General features: G+C 42.0%; 1 protein-coding gene across 3 annotated transcripts in view; it reads left to right on the top strand.

Moving 5' to 3' along the window:
- Nucleotides 1-21,060, top strand: part of ralgapa2 (Ral GTPase activating protein catalytic subunit alpha 2) — a 92,812-nt gene that overhangs the window by 11,583 nt on the left and 60,169 nt on the right. For all 3 annotated transcript variants that reach the window (XM_054614587.1, XM_054614585.1, XM_054614586.1), the window contains exons 2-16: nt 3,453-3,563; nt 3,962-4,011; nt 11,652-11,709; nt 13,398-13,441; nt 13,555-13,735; nt 13,936-14,051; nt 14,869-15,007; nt 15,541-15,749; nt 16,112-16,357; nt 16,596-16,778; nt 17,772-17,906; nt 18,043-18,191; nt 18,298-18,409; nt 18,811-19,048; nt 20,028-20,207. In XM_054614587.1, coding sequence (XP_054470562.1) covers nt 3,453-3,563; nt 3,962-4,011; nt 11,652-11,709; nt 13,398-13,441; nt 13,555-13,735; nt 13,936-14,051; nt 14,869-15,007; nt 15,541-15,749; nt 16,112-16,357; nt 16,596-16,778; nt 17,772-17,906; nt 18,043-18,191; nt 18,298-18,409; nt 18,811-19,048; nt 20,028-20,207 — 2,151 coding nt within the window. The remainder of the gene's footprint in view (nt 1-3,452; nt 3,564-3,961; nt 4,012-11,651; nt 11,710-13,397; nt 13,442-13,554; nt 13,736-13,935; nt 14,052-14,868; nt 15,008-15,540; nt 15,750-16,111; nt 16,358-16,595; nt 16,779-17,771; nt 17,907-18,042; nt 18,192-18,297; nt 18,410-18,810; nt 19,049-20,027; nt 20,208-21,060) is intronic.

Below are 21,060 nucleotides of genomic sequence, written 5' to 3'. Positions count from 1 at the left end.
TTTACTTCCGGGAGGCTGATCATTGTCTAGTCAGCCTTTTCTAAGATGGTGAGCATCTGCCTCAGATTCTTGTTTGCTCTCATAAGGCTGGTAGTCTTTTTTTTGAAAATCTTCATTACCCTTGAGTCCTTTCCCTCCATCCGTCATGCTGCAGTGGCTGGTTAGGGGTATTTTGAGCAGATGGGGAGCAGTGAGTCTGAAGGAAGTGGAGCATAAGAGGATGGCCCTGTGACATGCAGCATGACATATGAAATTGACCCACCCCCCATCAACTCGTCACGCCTGCAACAATATTAAAATCAGCTGTATAATTCTTATACACACTTCCTCTCTGTTCTTTCTCTGTCTCTCTCACGCACACAGGTACAACGTTTACTCTGATCAGACCGGTTTGATATTTAGACATGTTCAAATCTTGAATTGAAAATTGATTTAGGCATTACATCATTATCCTTGGAACTGATCTTAAAGAGACAGGCTTGATTATTTGTCTAATTATAGAACACAGACCAACGCAACTCTTAGTTTGTTTGCTGAATGTAGAGTATTAAGCAAGTCGGCTGTAATTTGGCTCAAACCTGTTTTATCTGAACAGCAGCCCACTCTGTGACATGCATGACAAACATGCTCAAGCTGTCTCAACAACAACACACCTACGCTGACCATTGCGGCCTCCGAATTTGGTTTCCTTTACTCTCTTCCACTGTTTTGCTGAGCTTGCAGGCTAACAAGAATTCAGGAACCCCCCCCCATGAAATATTATTAATATTATATTATATATTATATTATAATATATTAATATTATTGTGTCGGTGTGAGCTCAAGGCATTCTCTACAGTTAACTGCACATGTCCAGTATAAGTAGAATTGCTCTGTGCACTTCTTACTGGCTGTAAGACTAAGTCTCTGCATGGAAAGTCATTACTCCCACCATTAAAATTTTCCTGAAACAGGCCCTATTATGCTATTTTCCGGGTGCATATTTTTATCTCAAGTTACACTTACAACATGTTTACATGCGTTAATGCTCATAATCCGCCTTGTTTTTCTCATCCTGGCTGTCCTGCAGCACCTCTTCTCACCCTCTCTGAAACGCTCCGTTGTAGTGTTTGCTCCTTCCCCCAGAAAGCAAAGTCTGCCCTGATTGGTCAGCTAGCCCGCTCTGTTGGGATTGGTCAATGTTTCACATGTAATAAAATTCTTCCTCCGGAGCTTCAGCTCCGTCTCTCTCTTTTGTTGTTTGAGGGCCAAACTAGCCGGAAGGAGTTTAAGTCACTTCCGTAACATTGTGATCTCATAAAGTTACAAAAGTGAAGGAGAGAATTCAATGGCGCCGTTTCAAGCAGCTCAGGAGCTTCTGAGGGGGAGGGTAACTCCTTTTAGGCGTGGACTTCCGGTTTTACACTCTATGGACCTTTTACATGTACAAAAATATATATAACACACTTAAGGAGAGGGAAAAAGTGGAAAAGCCTAATAGGGCCACTTTAAGCTTTCCAGTCAGTGTTTGTTAGGACGTGAAGTTGTGTATGTCTGTGTTTGCACTTTAATGTGAATTAAACATTTCTAAATGTTTATTTCCAGTTGCAGTATATGTTAATGACATTTGATAGGAATCTAACATGAAGTAAACATTGAGCGAAGCTTTTGCAGAGCAATGCAATTCCGTTGAAACACGCTGAAATGGAGCGTTTCAGACAGAAAGTATGTACAGGTATATTGAGACACACGGTATGAGGAAAATAAAGTTATTTCAAACATTTAAAGAATGTAAACATGTTCTAGTGAAACCCAAAATACAAGTATGAACCTGGAAACGAGAAAGATATGTCTCCTTTTACTTTATAAGAGCCAGTCGCCCACTTGGCATCCTGAGACGATGCCTTGCTGGTTTTTCCTACGCCTAGGAGGAAAACTAATGGCAGTCGTGCATTTGACTTGATCTTCCCATCATGCATCATCATTATCTTTGCTTTAATCTCAGGGCAAGGATAATTCATCTGAATCTTTGTCACACACTACATAATTCCAGTACTCCCCATGAGCTGGACTGCTTTTGGGAGTCTTCCAGTTTGCCATGTGGTAGAGGGAGAATTGCAACAGAAGGTGAACCTTAATTGCTGTTAGTGTGCCAGGACTCCTCCTGGCCTATATTTGATTATTCAGACCAGGCCTATCTCATTAGCACGGTTGTTATAAGTATGACAAATGATGGTTCATTTCATGGAGAATTTGGGACTTTGTCAGTGCCAGTGTGTTTCTGACACATGTACTACCTATTTCCCTCATTAACAGTTGCAGCTTGAGCTTGTGTTGCCATCAATGTACCTAAGCCTGGCCTTGATCCTGACCACACCTCTCCATCTCCATTATACCACACAACCACATGAAATAATCCCCGAACTCATCTAAACTGAAATGACAAACTAACATTCCAAATGGTGACTGAAAACCTTTTAAAGAAAATGTCGTTTCAGAGTTGAACATAAGTGGAGAGGCACATTGATGCGAGTTCCCATTCAAAAATGATCGTTTTTTGTACATGAAGTCTTGCATTATGCTTCTCTTTCCACCGCTAACGCTACAGATTTAAGAGGAATTGATTGTACTGTATCACGTTGTCAAAAGAAAAGAGAGGTTTTAGAAAGGTTTTAGGCAAAAGTGTTTCTCAACACCTCCAAAGAGTCTGTCAGCATCTCACTAATGATAACAGGTGAGGGGTAGTGAAGTTAGGCAGTATGAGGAAGTGAGGCAGTTTGTTTTGATGTAAAACAGACGTAGTGTGCGAAATGGGAAGCAAGTGGAAAGTCGTCAGTGCAAAAGTGATGTTAAACAGTGTCACTTTTTAGTTAAAGAGACAGCAAGTCACGTAGCTGCTCGAAAAGAAATAATAACAGCCAAGGGACAGCTCAGAAGCATTCATTTGTCTCCAAATTTGAAGTTTGTTTGTAAGATTTGTAGGCGCAGTTTGATTCAACTTTCTGTACACTGTGATGAACACTGACACATGGACACACGCTACTAACGTGTTATCAATCCCAGTACATCTGAAAAATACTTACAAAATCAAATATTAACCTTTAAAACAATTCAATGATGGAGGACTGTTGGTTGGGAAGATATACAGAAATTCTGAGAAAGTAAATCATCAGCAAAAGTGATATAATGGTCAAACAAGTAGCTTCATCTATTGTTTATTTAAATAAGATGTATTATCGTATTGTATCATTAACTGTTATTCTGCCTATAAAACAACAATAAAATCTATAGCAGGAATAATATGATTGACAGAATTCTAGATAAAATTTGTTTTCATTTTGAAATATTTCTATATGAAGTCATTGCCTTGATCTAGATTTAATGTGCAAAAAGGTATAATGCTCTATATTCATGTAGCCAACTTTGTTTTCCATTTTATATGTTATTGACACTTTTTCCCCTTTCTTTCACAGATATCATTGATAAGAGTGAATTGAAGGCGTTCTTCGAAAGCAACTGTTCTCAGATTTATTTTATCTTCTATGAAAATTTCATTACACTGGAAAGCAACTTAAAACTAAAAGGTGAGTTCAAAGTTTTATTGGAATTTTTTCCAACATCACACTCACTAGTTGCCCACAAATGGTTCAATAATTAACCCTCTCCCTGCTCTCTATGCTACACGTTACAACAAGGCTTTATTTCCCTCTGCCCCACATTTACAGAACAATGAGCATAGAGCACATAGAGTAGACATTTCTGGTTAAATCCAGAATAACTCTGTGTGGTGAGCCAGACTCCAACACTATTGGGGGTAAGGGGGTTAAATCCCTCTGGGAGTATGCTCTCATGGCAACACAAATTCCTTTGAATAATTGTTCACGGAATGCCCTGTATTATTGTTGCATTATTGATGAGGCTAATGCAGTCTACCTCCCCAGCTATGTGTTTAAAAACCCTAAGTACTCTCCTTGTGTTTCAGGGAACAAATCTCAAAGGGAGGAGCTGGACTCTATCCTCTTTATTTTTGAAGTAAGTCATTCCTCCTTTTACTCTGTTACTGTCTCCATCTCTGATCTCCACTGATAGCTGCCACAGCCTCAACCTGTTTACTGCTGATCTCTGGGGCGGAACCGTAGTTTCCATGGTGCCATACTGCATGTACCTCTGGCTACTTCCTGAATTTGCCTTAAATAGCCTGGAAATCATTCGGAGATTGTGCAGATGAAAAAACAAAAAACAAAAAAAAAACGCTGTCAATTCGTTCCTTGTTTCTAAAGCCTAGGTGTGCATGCAAATCGTGGAGGTATGCCTTGTGTCTGTGTGTGCAAAACATTGTTGGTTGGCCCCTCCCTCTGTTCTTCTGAACACTCTTATGTTGCACATGCAGGTTAAAGTCCCCCACCTTGTGTTTTCCCTCCTGACTCCAAAGGCGGCTCCAGTTTCCATTACAAACAGCCAGCTCTCTAGTTACATTTGCTCAGGGCAGGGCTGTTAGGATGGCAGCAGATCAAAAAAAAAAAAATGGAGGGCAGTCTGTTTGCGTCCCTCTTTGTACAGTATGTCTTGTCCTAGTTTTTCTGGTCACCTGGGCGAACTCTGTGGGAGCGTGCCTTGCACTATGTCTAACATAGTGTAAGTCATTCTGGCTTAGAAAGCACAGAAAGAGAAGATCTTAAAATTAGGATTCAGACACACTGACCAATTCATTTGTTTGTTAAAGTAGCATCAGGCCAGACATTGCTGTTATCTGTCTTTAGCTATGGATTCCTAATTTGCTAGGCAGGTTTATCTATTAGAGCTTGCACTCTATTTTAATGTTATCACGTTACATTCATCACATTTTTTTGTTTCTTCAGTCCGGGTGATGCATGTTGTACTTTGTGCATTTCTGTTTGTCTGCTGATGCTAGACTCAATTGCTCAGGTTTGTAATTCATGGGGCTTTCTTAGCTTGCTGTTTGGTAGATATTTTGATAATTGAATAAATGGAAAATCCTCCTTGAGATCAGTTCTTTGCATCTGTTTAAAATATAAGCAAAGGCTAACTCACTAGATGAACTGTAGTTTTCTCCTCTGCTCACTAAGACTGCCTGGCCGCACACATCCAGCCATCTAACCTGTAAATAAAGCCTGGATTCATGCTTCCTACATATTTATGGATATAAAAAAAAAAACTAATATTGAAAACAGCTTAACCCTCATTTGTCCCCTTTTAGCCCCGGCCTGTGCCAACGTGTGCTTTTACCCGTGAGCTGAGAAGATAAGCTTGCTCTGAGTGGTGTGTACAGGACAGATACAGAGTTGCTTTGATCCTGAGCTCCGCTGCACTCTGCAGACTTTCTCTGTACGCCACATTAGGTTAGGCATCTTGGATGATATGTGGTCGTGAATATGATATCAATGGATGCGTTTGTGCTCACAAGCATGCAGTACTAATGTGTGTAGTGTTTTCCCAGTGCTGATATCGCGTAGTACAGGGACATGACAAATGCAGTAAATGATTAACTAACATTACATTTTAAAGCGAGTGGATTGTGCGTTCTAACTTATTTTCTGCAACAAGCGCAGTCATGTGAAGCCAATGTTGAATTTAAATTTGTAGCATTTTTTATCATAAACCCAATTTCTCCGGATAATTCTTTTTTTCTAAGTGCGTATCAGTTGTTTTAGTCACAGAGGTCAACCAACCAAAACATAAACCTTTTCCCAAAAAGCCTCAGAGCGGTGGCTATGAATGGACGACGGCTGAGACAAAGGCCATTTTGCGGCCCCGTGCTTTGCGCCACACTTTAGCGCTGTATGACAGGTTCATGGGAACGACGCAGCACATCACTGTCCCCTCTTCTTTCTGTGTCAGAATTTCCCACTAAATCCACAGTCGTTTCCTCATTTCTCCATACACATGGGAATCCTAGTCCCCTGCCCTCTCCGTCACCTGAGTCCCTTCTTGCATACAAATCTGGCTGGCCGATACAGTACATGTCTCCAGCATGTGTGTTTGCTTTGAGCTGGCTATGTGGGGATTACTCTGCTGTCATGATGAGGTATGTGACCCCCTTTTTTTCCTGGTTTGCCGTAGGGGGGGGGGAGTATGATTCCCCCAGTGCTGAGCCTGTGTGAGTAATAGATATCTAGAGGGGGGTAATCTTTTTGTCCCTCCTCCTTAAACTCTGCTGAACACCCCACCCCCACCGCCAACGCCACCAGCAGCCATTCCCTTCCAGGATCCCTTTGTGTCGGCTGCCACGAAGGCATCCACCGTGGCAGCTCGTGATGCTGCACCGGAACTGACGAGATGAGAGAGACCTGATCTCTGTGAGAATCATACAAGATGATGGATAGAATAGAAAAATGTCCATGTCCTTTTTTACATGACAAGTTAAGTCTTATTGTCCCAATGTGGAAAATACTGCGATGCCCCCCCGTTGCAATAACGCAACTTAATTATCACTGGTGCTGCTAATTGTTTTAAAAAGTCGCATAACAAGTTCAGCGGACATCTTTGTGTAATCAAGGCGTGACAAGTAATTGTATGTGCAATGCACTTACATATAACTGCTCGGCAGTCAATGAAGACAAAGGATCTTTGAGGTCAGTCAAGAAAACTCTGTCAGTCAGTGAGGGATGGGCAGTAGTAAGAGGAGGCTGCCAAGAGCCACAGGGGCCTGGAAGGCTTGTGAAGGTAGAGAGTTGAGGGAGAAAAGCTTTTGCCATTTCAGGACACACATGTTTGCAAAGTTTTAGAGCGTCAATGCTAGGCAGGTGTGTGAGATGATGTCCTTCTCATTGGGATTATGTCTGTTTCCCGTTGGTAGCCATTTCTATTAGAGTCTAGATGCATTCTTTCTGATCGGCTCGTTTGTCGCGTCTTGCCTCTGTACAGAAAATGTTCAAGCAATTGTTAGTACGTAGTGAGAAAGCAACCGGAAAAGCTGTTGTAGAAAGATACTAATTGCGCGTCAGGTGTGCGTACGTGTCATCCCAGAAATGAAACCAGATGAGAATACTTTCTGTGTTTTTGCTGTCAGAAGACTAGATCGAGTTTTTCTGGGTCAGAGGGACTCTGGTTTGTTTACGCTCCCGTATGACTGTAAATGCCCCCTCACTGTCTGAAAGCAGCTCGGTGCTGGTGCCACTGAGGTTATGGGACAGGTTAAGGGACAGCTGTGGGACCAACAAAACTCAGAAGGGAAGTCTGTTCGTATCCACTCTCTCTCCAGGATATGACCTCAGCGTGACCTTGCGTCCGTCATCCGGACCTGACTCAGCATTCTCAATTCCCGCCGTAATGCCCTGTAAAAAACCCTCATCCAGATTTGAGACTTGACTTACCGAGTTGCCTTACATGGGTTTTCCTGATTATTATACCTAGTTAACCTTCTTTGATGTATAAATGTGAATTTAAGCTGTTGTCTTTTGACTGGTTTACCTTTATTCCACCAATATTTCACTTTAGATGGAGATCTAAGGCTCAAAACGACAGCACAACTATCTCCAGAAAACCAATAGAAACCAAAACAGAATGCAGAGGAATTCAGAAAAGGGAGAAAAGGACAGCCTAAAAGCAAGATATTGATATTTCCAAATGACTATATGTTCCAAAGAATTTAATTTGCCCAGTCAGGAAACTTAGCATTCACAAATGAATCCCGATTAAGGAGGAATGAGCCATATTGTTGTGGACCTGCCATAGCTCATGGCAAACAGACGGTTCATTATGACTCTTGTTCATTTAAATGACTCACCGAAATGCACAATTTCAGCGCTGTGTCTGTAAATGTTTAGTAAGTAATTAAAAACAAAGCGTCCTTCTGTGTCATGAAGACCCGTCAACTGTCTTTTTCTGCCGGGTGTAATGGCATCATATTCCTCTCGATGCACATGTTTGGTTGATTCTCTGAAACTCTCCTCTACATGTTGACTAACATGTTTGCTGAAAAATTAACCCAAGGCCATTTGGCTAAGTGATTTGCTTTCCTCCCTGTTTCCTCTTTATGCGGTCCTAGTTATGACTGACAGTTCACCAGCAGGGGGTTACTGGTTAATGCATGAATGCAAATTTACTAAGTGTAGCTCGGGTGTGCACTTGGGGCCGACTGAGTAAACGAATCTTAATGAGGATATGCTTTAACCTGTGCCCATTTTTACCCTTCAAACTCTAGCAGATTTAAAGTTCTGCCACACAATTTATAGATTTCTATTTTTGTCACATCGTATGCAAGATCGTAGACAAGTCAGTTTATTTATTTAACACGCCTGATGGGTTAGGATCTGCCTCAATCCAGGTATACATTAAAGACATACAAAGGTGCATAAAAGACAATGATACATAATGAAATACAGCAATAAAAGGAAGGTAAGCATGTCATAAAATATAGAATAAAACCAATAGCAGATCAAAACAAGTAAGAAGACATTAGAAATGTATTAAGTGGGGACTTGACAAAAGCCATGAGGCAGACTGAACTACAAAAAGTGGGTCTTTAAATTCAGAACACTTGGTGGATGCATATTTTCTTAAATAAATGTACGTCATTTAGCTTTCTTCTGTTGTCCAGCCCTGTTCTAATCATAAAAAAACATTTCAAAATGGTCCTAGAGGAAGCCTACTGCAGCTTGGCTTTCACATAGAGCAAAGAGGAAACCCTGACGGCGATAGTAACCGGCTGTTGGTCGCCAGGAGAGGAGTTTGTTTGCACTCTGCTGCTGCCCCCCACTGGCTGCAGAGGAGAATGAAAACATCTTAGTTATTTTGCTCACACTTCAGTGTATTCTGATAAATTACTCTAAAGTAAAACTCAAGAAAGTAAAAGTTAAATTTAATTATATTTTCGGGTCATATGAGAAATGCACTGTCAGTTTAAATTTACTTATCAACAAATAATGAGGGGCGAGCTTAGAAATTTGGTTAACATGTAAATAAGTAGTCTGGTTTGGTCTGCAGTGTTTGGACTTCCTCTGTAAAGCACTTTAAACAAAGCAGTTGTGCAACTGATGGTTTTAGCGTCGCTGTCTAACTTACAAACAAAGTATGTTTTATTGCAAAGATAATACTTATTAACAGTATTGCACTTTATTCCCTACACTATATAAATATACTGTGCTTTACAATCTTGGATTGCTATTTATACATTTTGTAATGTGATTGACTTGCTGTTCATTGTCTTATTGCTGCGTTGACATCTTGTGTTAGTGGCTTTGCTGTATGTTAGTGGGATAGTTCTTTGTGTCTGTCAGGAGATTCCATTGTCTTTAGACGGTATAATCATCTCTGAGTTATATCAAAGTACCTACACAATATGTAAATGAGTACATTTCTCCTGAGAGTGCTGCATGTCTGTCCCCACCATCAAAAAGCCCTTGTGGACCACCTCTTGGAGAAGTGTATTCTATGTCATGTTCAGGCCCTGCGACTGGAAACCTAAGTGCGGATCATGTAAATGAGTTAAGGCTGTAGTTGTACCGCAGTAATGCTCCCATCTTTATGCCGGAGTACGACTGCAGCTTAGAGTAACTCCACCAACCTTCAGTCCGGCAGACTCTCCATTCGCCTGATACCAGCCAGTAAAGTCCTCATTGTTGCGTCGACCATTCCGGCTCCGCGGGGAGTCTTTCTGAGCTAGCTTCTCCATCTCATTCCCACTCTCCCATCCTGGTGCTCTGTGAGGAGAGAGAGAGAGAGAGAGAGAGAAAGTGTTATTGTGTCTGCTTGCGCACACACACACACACACACACACACACACACACACACACACACACACACACACACACACACACACACACACACACACACACACACACACACACACACACTCACAGGGAAAAGCTTAAGCAGGCTACCCCGCTGTGTTACCGCCCAGCATAATGTGTCGGCTGCCCCAAGGAGACGGAGTGAAGGAGGCCAGTTCGAAGCCTGTACGGTGTTGTGGTAATCCTATGCGGGATCAATAGCGAGGTGCAGCCACGCGCCTGTACACGCATACCATCACGTCTGTGGATCAGAGAGAAATTGAACAGCAGAGATAGTCATCCAGAGCCCCCTTTAAGTGATGTGTGTCTTTCAACATCTCCGCTGTCACTGATAATGACAGAGATTTAGTCTCAGAGGACAAGAAGGGAAAGTTAAAGATGGAGATTGACGAGGGAAGAAGGATGTTGTTGACAAACTGAGACACTCAAAACACGATGACTTCTGGACCACCAAAGCTCTCGGCATGATGTAGTGTAGCACAGGGCAAAAATAAGTTGGCATATACAATCTTTCAGAGCAATTCTATCGTGGAAATATTAAGATTTAGCTACAAAAGAAGATTATTTGGTTGTATAAGTCAACAACAGAAAGAGGCAAACTAATTACAAACTAAATTAAAATGACAGAGAATTTTGTTATTTATAGGTTAAAGATTACAAATACATTTTTATAAACTGCCAAAGATTTGTATCCAGTCTAAGTAAATGTTTTCTATTTCCATTGTTTTATCAACAAAGATAAAAATCCTTGATTATAAAAGCTGTCACTTGACATTTTCTTGTCTCGGATGCCATAAGACAATGCTCCATAGTCTCAGAAGCTTTCCCACATACTCTGTCATCTTTCTTTTTGTCTTTTTTATTCCTCACTCAGACGCTGCTGTAGCACTTTTCATCCGTGGCTGGAGAGGAATTCATCTTTGTAGCTCTTTTTTTTGTAATGCTCCGTATCCCTCTCCTGCCTGTGTTTCTCACTCTCGGGGGCAGATGAGCCTTTTATAATGCCGGCCAGAGTTGTTCGTCTGGTTGAGTGGGTCACAGCCGTATACGTAAAGCAGTAAAGGACAAACTTGACCTCTACATTACAATCATGAAGTCTTATTGGGTCAGTGATTAGGATTTGATAAAAAAAAAAGTGAGCCATTGGGGGCATCAGTTGCTCACAGTGCACCGACTATTAACTAACCCACGCATGCACCCGCGCACACATCCCCCAGACTTTTTTTTTTTTCCTCCCCTCTCTCCAGAGGGACCCAGTTAACCTGTCGCTGCATTCAAGAATAATGATAGGCTGCTGAAAGGTTAGGGCGCTCTAATTGAGTTGTAAAGCGGTTGTTGGCGAGGTGATGACATTTCTCAGTGCCGTCCGGTGTCACAGGGATCTGCAGACATGCGAGGCCAAGTGGAGGGAAAGGGCAAGGACACTGCATGCCTTAAGTGTATACTGCTTTGGAAAAATAGTGCCACTTACCAAAATTAAGTTAGATGTTGTTTCCTCTCTCTTTAGGATTAATTGAAGAAAATAGGGACGCAAACAACAGTTGTTTCCATTATTATCCGCCTAATTATTTTCTTGATTCATCGATTTATTGTTTGGTCTGGAAAATGCCAGCACACAAATTCCCCCGAGCCCAAGGTGACGTCCTCAAATGCAAGCTTTGTCTGATCAACAGTCCAAAACCCAAATTCAATTTTCTATCACAAAAGAAAAACTTGGAACCAGTGGCTGTTTGACATTTTTTGCATGAAATAAATTAATATTCTTTTGATTCATTTATTGAATAATCAACTAATTGTTCTGCTCTGAAAGAAAATGTATTCTTCAGCAAAAAGCCTGGAGATGGTCAGTCAGTACTTAAGGAAAAACGCCCTACTACTGAAATGTGCTAAAACTCTAATAATTTTCAATTTTTTCATCAGAAAATTCTGCAACATCTACCGGAGAAAATCTACAACCGATGGCAGTTTCACAGTATAGGTATGTATTTCTTTTTTGTACCATATGAAATACTTTGAATGCTAAGCTTTGTCTCTCTGTTCCACCCGAGAGGTAGTTCTATACTGTGCATGCGTCTTTCTCCTTGTGCCTCTGTAACCTCCAAGATACACTTTAGGACAAAAAAAATGTTCACCACAGCCATGCCTAAGCCTTTCATTATGAAGAGAAAATAATTAGTCTTAGGAGGGGATGTAAATGGGAAATGCAAATGAGCCCTTAATTTGAAATGCAAATAAGTAATTGAATTATGCTGCCATGATTTCAGTCCCACACACACAAAAAAAAAGGAAAACCCCTTTGCAAGAAGCGATAACCCCAATTATAACTGTTGTGTGTCAGCCGTTGGCAGCCAAACAGTCTTAGGTCTAGATCATTGTTGGAGATTGGCCTTCCCCTCAGGCTTGCAATTGCAAATATCAAGACTCATCTGGGGTCGGATGCTCCAGACAAATTCATCACTTTTTCAGTCATTGCACAACAAATCATCACAGGCTTAAGGCTGCCTCTTGGCTTGTCTTGAACTCGCATTGAATGTTCTTTGGCGCTCATCAGTTCCCGTGTCACTGGTCAAGATGCGGTGCTTTCACTATGTACTTCTGTTTTGAAGAATGCACGGTGGTGGCTCTATAGCTGCTCGCCATACAAGTTTTTATTTAATTGAACAATTTTTTCTTTTCTTTTTTTTTACATTCTACAGGCCGGCTGCATTGCTGAAAGCATTGTAGTACCCTGGGACAAATTCCTTGTGGTGTGTCTGGAAGCCCAGGAATGACATTAATGACTTGTAGTGGTTATGTCCTTTTTAGCTGAGGATTGCAAGGTCACAGACAAACAACTCAGACAATTTAAAGATAATGAAAATCCTTATACCTTTTATCATCCTTTTTCGGCTAGCTTCTTATTCCTTCTCTCCTGAACATAAGGCCTTTTGAAAGGATCTCTTTATGTGTCCAACATAGACATGTTATTGATTGAACCTGACGAGAGGAGAACAATGCAAGCACCAGACAAACGCACTCATAAACTCGCCCACTCAGATGCGAGCACATCAGCTTTTCTTTACTTCTTTAATAACTCAGCAACTTCTTAATGGCTACCACTTAATTGTGTCTAGGTCAAATCACTCAGTTGAGCAAGAGTTCTTTTTCTTCTTCTTCTTGCCTCGGGTGTAGCAAATTTTTCCCCTAATATAATCCCAGTTTTATCCTTAAATATAAAATATCTATAAAAACTAGCCATAAATTTGATCACAGCCTTCAGGGACCTCATAGAAACAGGTGCTGTCTGCAGGCTGACACACACACACACACACACACACACACACACACACACACACACACACACACACACACACACACACACACACACACACACACACACACACACACACACACAGACGCACAGACCCACTTCCACTCAGTGTATTAAGCAATCAGAGCGATGTCTCGTTTGATTACAGCGGAACCCGATTGCCTTCATGAATGCATGTCACTGCCAACTGATGCTAATTTTCATCAGGAAAGAAAGTGAAGCCTCGCTGCTCTCCCCACTAGTTTGTGAGAACCAGCCATTAATGTCAATTTGCCTCAGCGAAGATGACGAGCGGGTTCCTCCTGCTTGTCGTGTAGCAGACTTCTGTTGAATATTTGGATTTTTCTTCCTTCCAGGGTCCATCCTGAAAAAGCTTCTACACACTGGAAATTCATTCAAGGTAAGCATTTGCATTGTCATCATTGCCACAAATCACCATCTTCCAGCTTCATGAATCACCACAACACTACTCTTTGAGTGTCCGTTAATACGTCCCGATCTCGTTCTATCTAGATCCGCTGCGAGGGGATCCGTCTCTTCCTGCTGTGGCTGCAGGCCCTGCGGGACAACTGTGCTGAGGAGCAGTTCCTTATCTTTGCCTGTCTGGTGCCAGGATTCCCTGCTGTGCCCTCCACCAGAGGGCCCTGCACCCTCGACACCATCATTTACAACCCCTTCTCCAACCCCCCTGATGGTGAATACGAATGTTTCTACACGTTTGATGATGAATTTATTATGACGTAGATTCTGAGACATTTCTAGAGACTGCGTTCTGATAAAAGTGGTCACCGAGGTCATCTATACTACAGCAAACATGCTATAGCGTACTATATCTATATCCTTCTAGCTTCCCTGCACTTAACTCAGCTCTTTTGTATCTGTCTATCTGAACAGCCAAGGTGGTGCCTGAGGAGATTACCCCGCTGGTTCCTGCTGTGGTCGGAGAAAAGGCTGCAGATGACCCGACCTGTTACATCCTCGAAACCCTGCTCAAGTACATGGTCATACAGGTAATAACTAATTATGCTAGGAAGAGACTTGGCAACTTTTTTTCACAGATTATCGGCTCTTATTTAGATCTCAAGTTCGAACTGAATCCACTGTTATTATGGGGTGGCATGCAGTGGCACAGGTGATAAGTGATCAGTGTGTGGTGTCTGGTATTTTCACAATGCATATGTGGCCTACATGACCCTGATTCATCCTTTTTTGCCAAAACGCTTTATTGGCAGTTGGCACAATTTCACCCATCCATTATCTTTAACCGGGTTAATTCAGGGTAGCGTGGGAGGGGGGGGCGGGGGGATTGGAGTCGATCCCAGCTGACGTTGGGCGAGGGCAGAGAATTGAAATTGGTGCAATTGAAATAATTGAATCTGTCCTTTTTAAACAGTTTACATTTTAGAGTACCCCGGTAAAAATGGAAATCATGGCAAAAATGCATCACCTGTACATGGAGAATATTCCACCACCATGTATATTTTGGTTAAGCAGTGCGAGTGTGTGTGTTTTCACGGGCATTGTGTTGATGTGAGTGCTCAGGGAGTTTGTGATCTCTGTCTTGTGAGTGACATGAAAAACTAAATACAATCTCAGTAGTTAAGTGTGTTAAGTATGAGTTGTTTTATGTAAAACCCATACGAAACAATTTTCCCTTTTGTGCACTGCATGGAGGTAAAATAATTTATTTCGATAGTGCACTTGTTTGTTAGAGGAACCTTCAAAGCATTGTGTTGCAAACAATATACTGTTGCTTTCTGAGCAATGCTGGAACCATCTTCTCTGCCTGAAGCCTGACCTTGTCTGCCTTTGTTCTCTGTTTGCCAGGCATCCAGTTTGGAATGGCGCAACAAAGAGATCCAGGACACAGGCTTCAGGTTTCTCTTCAGCCTGTTCAAGAAGTACTACCTTCCACACCTATTCCCCTCCTTCACCAAGCTTACAAATCTTTACAAGCCTTTATTAGGTAAGCTGACATGCAATGTTTATGTGTATATATACTTTTATGCACTGTTATGAAACCCCAAGTTGAACCCATCGGCTCCTTGAATTCAAGTGCTGAGTGGAAGCTGTTCAGTAAGTAATTATATTGTGGGTGTTAAAAAATGCAGTAACAATTTAATTAAACTACACAAACAAATCTTTTTTGTATACAACAAATAATGATGTGTGATGTGTGCTGTAGTGACTCCAAAACATGATTCTATAGCTGTAAAACAGAAACAAGTGAGCAATATAGATTGATAAAATGCTGCTTGTTCATTTCCAGAAGTATATCATTATTATTATATTAGTATAATAAATGCTTTTCTGCTTGTTTTGTGAGACTTTATGGTTGAGTGAACAAATTTTGAAGCAGCCGGAAACTGGAGAACCTGGTGTTGACGTCTAATCTCTCCCTCTTTGTCTTTTTTTCCCGCTGTTCTCCTATTGTCCTTCTTTTTTAACCCTCCCTCTCTCACCATCTTCCACTCTTCATCCCACTATATTCTCAAATAGACCTCCCCCACCACAGACCAAAACCCTTGTATGTGCCAGTGACGCGAAACAACGAGAGCACCTTCTGCACCAGGGACCAGTACCTGGCACCCCGTGTGGCCTTCATCACCTGGCTGGTCACCTTCTTCCTGGAGAAGAAGTATGTCAGCAGTGCTGCTGCGGCGCAGAGCGCCAAGAACGGCACCGAGGTCATTCCCAAACTCATCCAGGTGAGCATGAGAGTACCATTCTGTTGATGTCTCATGCTGTCACTGAGGATGGAGGGGGTGGGCTGTTATGAAAGAGAAGTGTTGCAGCAAAACCTCTGAGCCGTATCTGTATGGAGACTCCCTAGAGGCACAGTAATCATGGGAAGAGAAATATGGGAATTAAATGCAAAATTTACATGATTATGATTGCGTGGAGGTGAGAAACATTGTATAGTAATAACCAGTACATTGGCTCATTCCCCATAGAAATGACCATAAATCACGACTTAGGAATCTTTAGTCAATGACACTCTAGGGCCCAATTATTGAACTGTGCGGAGGCAGCCATGCAGCATATTTCACTGTGTCTCTGTGGTGCCCAGACTGTCACTGCAGGCAGTAGCAGCCAGGAGAAGGAGAAGGATAAGACATCAGATGGGGATACGAACGGGCCAGCGGGGGAGCCGGAGAAGAACCACTCCAACAGCAGCACGCTGTCAGATCGACGACACAGCGATTCCAGTTTGTGTAGCATCGAGGAGGAGCACCGCTACGTCTATGACATGGTGCACGCCATCCTGCTGTCAACCAGAGACAATGTGAATTTTGTCAACGAGGTCTTCCACCAGGTACGGTGGTGTCATCAAGCAATATGTCTTTATTTAATGTTGTAAAAAGGAATTACAGTGCAGGTATTGTTTGTTTTTATTTTGGGTCATGATTAGAATGCAGACTGGATGGTGACTCTGTGATATCATGTCCTATGCTGCCCTCTGCTGGCTGTTTGTGAACATAGCTTAAAGATGCCTCCGATGACCAGGCTACCTTTTTTAAATCCATTCACATGCCCGTGTTCTCCCTCCTAAGGCCTTCCTGCTGCCGTCTTGCGAGGCCTCAGCTACCAGGAAGGTGATCAAAGTGTACAGGAAGTGGATCCTGCAGGACAAGCCGGGCTTCATGATAGAGCCGGAGAAAACCACCCAGGAAGACGAGATTGATGACCGCTCTGAACAGATACTCAGCGCAGAGATTAACAGCATTCACGTACAGGTAAAACCTCTGATACAGACAGCCAATTAAAATACATGGGGTCCTATAGCATACATAGATACTAATCTTGTTCTTGGTTGTATATAGTATAAGGGTCCAAAAAGACCTGGTATGTGCGAACCTAAGAAGAAGCAAAGTTTGGATGTTTAAAAATAATGTACATACAATATGTATTAGGAAATCTCTGGTAAATCTTGGGATTGGTTATCTAATCAGCACACATTATTACAGATTGCAAAATAACACATTTTAGGTGCTCGATTTTAAACTAAAACAGCTCATTTGATAACTTTTTTAGCAGTTAGGAATATATTTTAAATGTATTTAATTGTTAAATTGTTTGTGATTCTCACTTAATTTTGCCTGACATGACATACTCACCTTTACCAAGTGGTGAGTACTGGAAACTCAACTCAAGTAAAAGTACAGTTATTCCCTTAAAATAAAAGTAAAAATTATGATTCAAAAAAATAAATAAAGCAATCGGCCAATAAATTGCTTAAAGCACAAGTTACTTTTTGTTTTAATATTGTTTACTGTGCCGAGTCACAAGTTATTTTATTGAAGTCCAAGTCAAGTCTCAAGTCTTTGGTCATAAACAATGTTAGGTCAAGTATCAAGTCTCTTTTTGGAATAATAATTGTAATATTCCCTGTGCATCAAGTTAGAAATAGCCATGATGCAACATGGTTAATTCTAGTGAATGCAGATGTAGCGAAGAGAAGTACAGTTTTAAAAAGGAACAGGACAAGTTACCACCCCTAAAAAAAAAAAAAAAAAAATACCTTTCTTTCTCATTTGCGTTACTTATATTGCGTTACTATCCATCCTTGGGTACACATGACATCATAAGTTACATCAGCCACACTATGGAGGTCTCACAACAGCATAAATAAACAAGTTATGACCATAGGATGTTTAACCATAACATTCATGCAAGTATCTGTCTAAATATCGTAGCTTTTATTGACTGGCCTGCATTTTTTCTACCAGGCGGTAGAGAGTCTAGGCCACAAGCGTTCGTCCAGCTGGGGGAGGACTTACTCGTTCAGCAGCGCCATCAATCGTGGCTTTCTTACTGAGGGGCAGAACAGGGATGTCAAGGCTGGTATCCAGCCCACACTACAGGTCTGTCTTTATCGCTTCATTGTGTTTTTGTCCTGAGATCACAGCATCTCATGATTAGAATCCGTCTCACCTACTTTGTCTCTGTGTCCTGTTGTTTGCTCAACCTTACTGTGTCTTCGTGCACCCATCGGTGTAGGTGTTCCTGACCAACTCATCCAATGTTTTCCTGCTGGAGCCATGCCAAGATGTAGCTAAACTCCTGGATAACCAGGTTGAGGTGTGCAAGGGTGTTCTCAGCATCTACCGGCACATGATCATGGAGCACACGATGAATACACAGACATGGTCAGTGAGAAATTCAGACACATATTAAACAGTTATTCCTCCGTGATCCTTGAATCTGATTTATTTGGGCTCAACACCGTTTGGATTTACTCTCTGTGTTCTGCAGGGAGCAGATGCTGCAGGTACTGCTGAGGATCACAGAGGCAGTAATGAAGAGGCCACAGGAAAACCAAAGAAAAGACAACTTCGCCGAAGGCTTAGCATCTATACTTTTTAGGGTACGTCTACGGGTGCTTAGTTTTACATTAGCTGGTATGCAGTGTTTTTTATTCAAATCATTTAAAGAAAGGGAGTGAGTGTTGCTATGTTATCATACCTGCTCTCAGCATTCAGTCACTGTAGTACACTGTAATTAGAGAACATTAAATGTACATAATTCTGTGCATTTTTTTTTTTTTTGAGCAGCCACCATGATTTGTTGCACAGGGGGGCCTATATGTTGTGGGTGTGTGTATCTTGGATGGATCGGTAGCTGACAAAAAGCCAAAGAGACACTATACCAAATTAGCTGTATCATTAGGAGAATTCTGCTGTCACATGTTATCAGGGGCTGTAAATCAGAGCTGCAACCCTGTCTGTCAATGCTAATTCATCTTTCCCCATCTCGTCTCACATTCAGACCATCATTGTGGCGTGGGTGCGAGCCAACCTGTGCGTATTTATCTCCCGGGAGCTATGGGACGAGCTGCTGGCAGTGCTGTCCTCTCTTACCTGCTGGGAGGAGCTGGTGACAGAGTGGGCCAGCATCATGGACTCGCTGACGGCTGTGCTGGCACGCTCCGTTTACGGCCTGGACATGGCCAACCTGCCTCTGGACAAACTCAGCGAACAGAAGGAGAAGAAGCAGAGAGGACGTGGTGAGGGGGGAGAAATGGGAATCGGGATGGCTAGAATTTGGGTGAAAAAAGTTTTGAAATAGATTTTTGGGAAGATTAGTCTGGTTACTTTAGAGTTTAGCCATTTTTTTTCTGGCATTTGACTATTTGACGGTTGGTTGTGTACGTTTCTCTCTCTTTTATATGAAAAAGTAATTTCTCTTTGATATTTGACTCTGTTCTAAAACGACAGAAATAAACAACTTGCAAAAGTCAAAATGGGGATGAAAATTGATCATTTACACTGGGACAAAATAACAACTCAAATATTTAAGTCGACATATTTTGCATTTAACTTCACTTCTATTAGATTTGGTTCTGTTTTTTGTGTTATACATTTTCTGAACTGATGTTCCAAAAAATAATTCATGCATCATATTCTCTTGCTCAAAGTTGTTTGATTAGTCAATCACCACAATAACAACAATTTGATGAGCGATGAATCAGTTCAATCTGGCATAAAAAGAAGCCAAACGTTCTATTTTCTGCAGCTTTTTAAATGTGAAGATATGTGCATATTTTTCAGTTTTGTGTCATTGTACCGTGAATACTTTTTATGTCAAACTGCCATCCAGCAGTGTGCCCTGCTGTCTGCAAGAGTGTCTTTTCTCATACAAGTCATATCTGTTCAAATACTATTTTTCTGAGCTTTAAGTGTGTACTTGAAAATGAACTCATTCTAGTTCAGATAATACCCGCATTTCATGCAAGTTTAAGGACATTGGCAAACAGAAATTGATGCTGACAGCCATTACAGCAGTGTGTGGGGTTATGTTGTAATATGCGATAACCACAACTGTCCTTGTTGAGACATTCTGTACTGCTGAAAGCCACAGTTAATTGTGTTGCATGCCAGTAGAGGATGAGGGTTCTAAATCCAAGTATGAAGCTGATTATTAATAAATAATGTACACTGACACCTCAGTATTAGCACTAATAAGTGTTGTTCTCTGCATGGCAGGTGCGATGCAGGACTCCCAGAAGGCAGCAGCAGTGGCGCGTTCCTTCTCACTGAGTTGGAGGAACCAAGGGGAGCAGGGCGGGCAAGGAGTTCAGGAGCCCATGAGGATTCGCTCCGCCACTACATCAGGAGCTCCTGGTGTAGAGAAAGCCCGTAACAACGTCCGACAGAAGGCCTCCGGTAAGGACTTGTAATGCTAGTGAAAGCGTTATTGTTGTATTAGTTGTATGTAACTATACCATCAAAGCATCAAAGCCTTCAGAAGACCCTTCGTATGTACGAGTGATGCTATATCCATACTGTATAAATCCTCTGGCAGTGCTGATAAGCCTCCCGGAGCACAGCGTCAGACCCCAGGGTTTATCAGACGTATCGACTGCGTGAGAAAGCCTTCAGACAGGTCCATGTGTACGCTAGTCCAGGTGTCGTTGAAAGGCCCAACACCGGAAGACAAAGAGGCCAGCAGATGGCCCCCATTGTTCCCCCTCACATGTCACTGGCCAATGTCAACATGTTTCCATGTCAGCTCGATTGTAGGCATACATAACAATCCCCCCCCCCCCCCCCAACACCACCGACAGCATGTCAAAGGCCAGCTTTGGACACTCATTGTCATTACCTCATTTCAGACACCACAAACACCCCTTATCTGATGGGAATGTGGCAGGCTAATTAGAAGTTGAGCTGGAAGGCAGTAGAACAGCAACTCTGCTGCAGTGCCTGTCTTGCTCGTCTTAATTTTGTCTTGACAGAATCTTAATGTGGAGGATAAAAGACAGAGACGATGCCTTTTTACTTCGCTGGCCTTCCGCCTCTCCAATTACCACCGACATCCTAAAATGACGAGCTTGTTGAGCTAGGAGCAGATGTATTTGTGCCCGAGAGATGAAGTCTCAGAGGGGGGGTGTGTGTGTTTGTTTGTGTGTACTGCCACAGCTATTATGCGTCTCATGTGCATGTTTATGCACCTATTCAGTTAGTCTGTTTATTTGTATCTACGTGCAAGCGAAGATGGACATTAAAGGCTACCGCT

The sequence above is a fragment of the Anoplopoma fimbria genome, chromosome 15, assembly GCF_027596085.1.
Source record: "Anoplopoma fimbria isolate UVic2021 breed Golden Eagle Sablefish chromosome 15, Afim_UVic_2022, whole genome shotgun sequence".
Lineage (NCBI taxonomy): Eukaryota > Metazoa > Chordata > Actinopteri > Perciformes > Anoplopomatidae > Anoplopoma > Anoplopoma fimbria.
The sequence above is the reverse complement of the archived record's forward strand: the minus strand, read 5'-3'. Positions and strand labels throughout refer to the sequence as shown.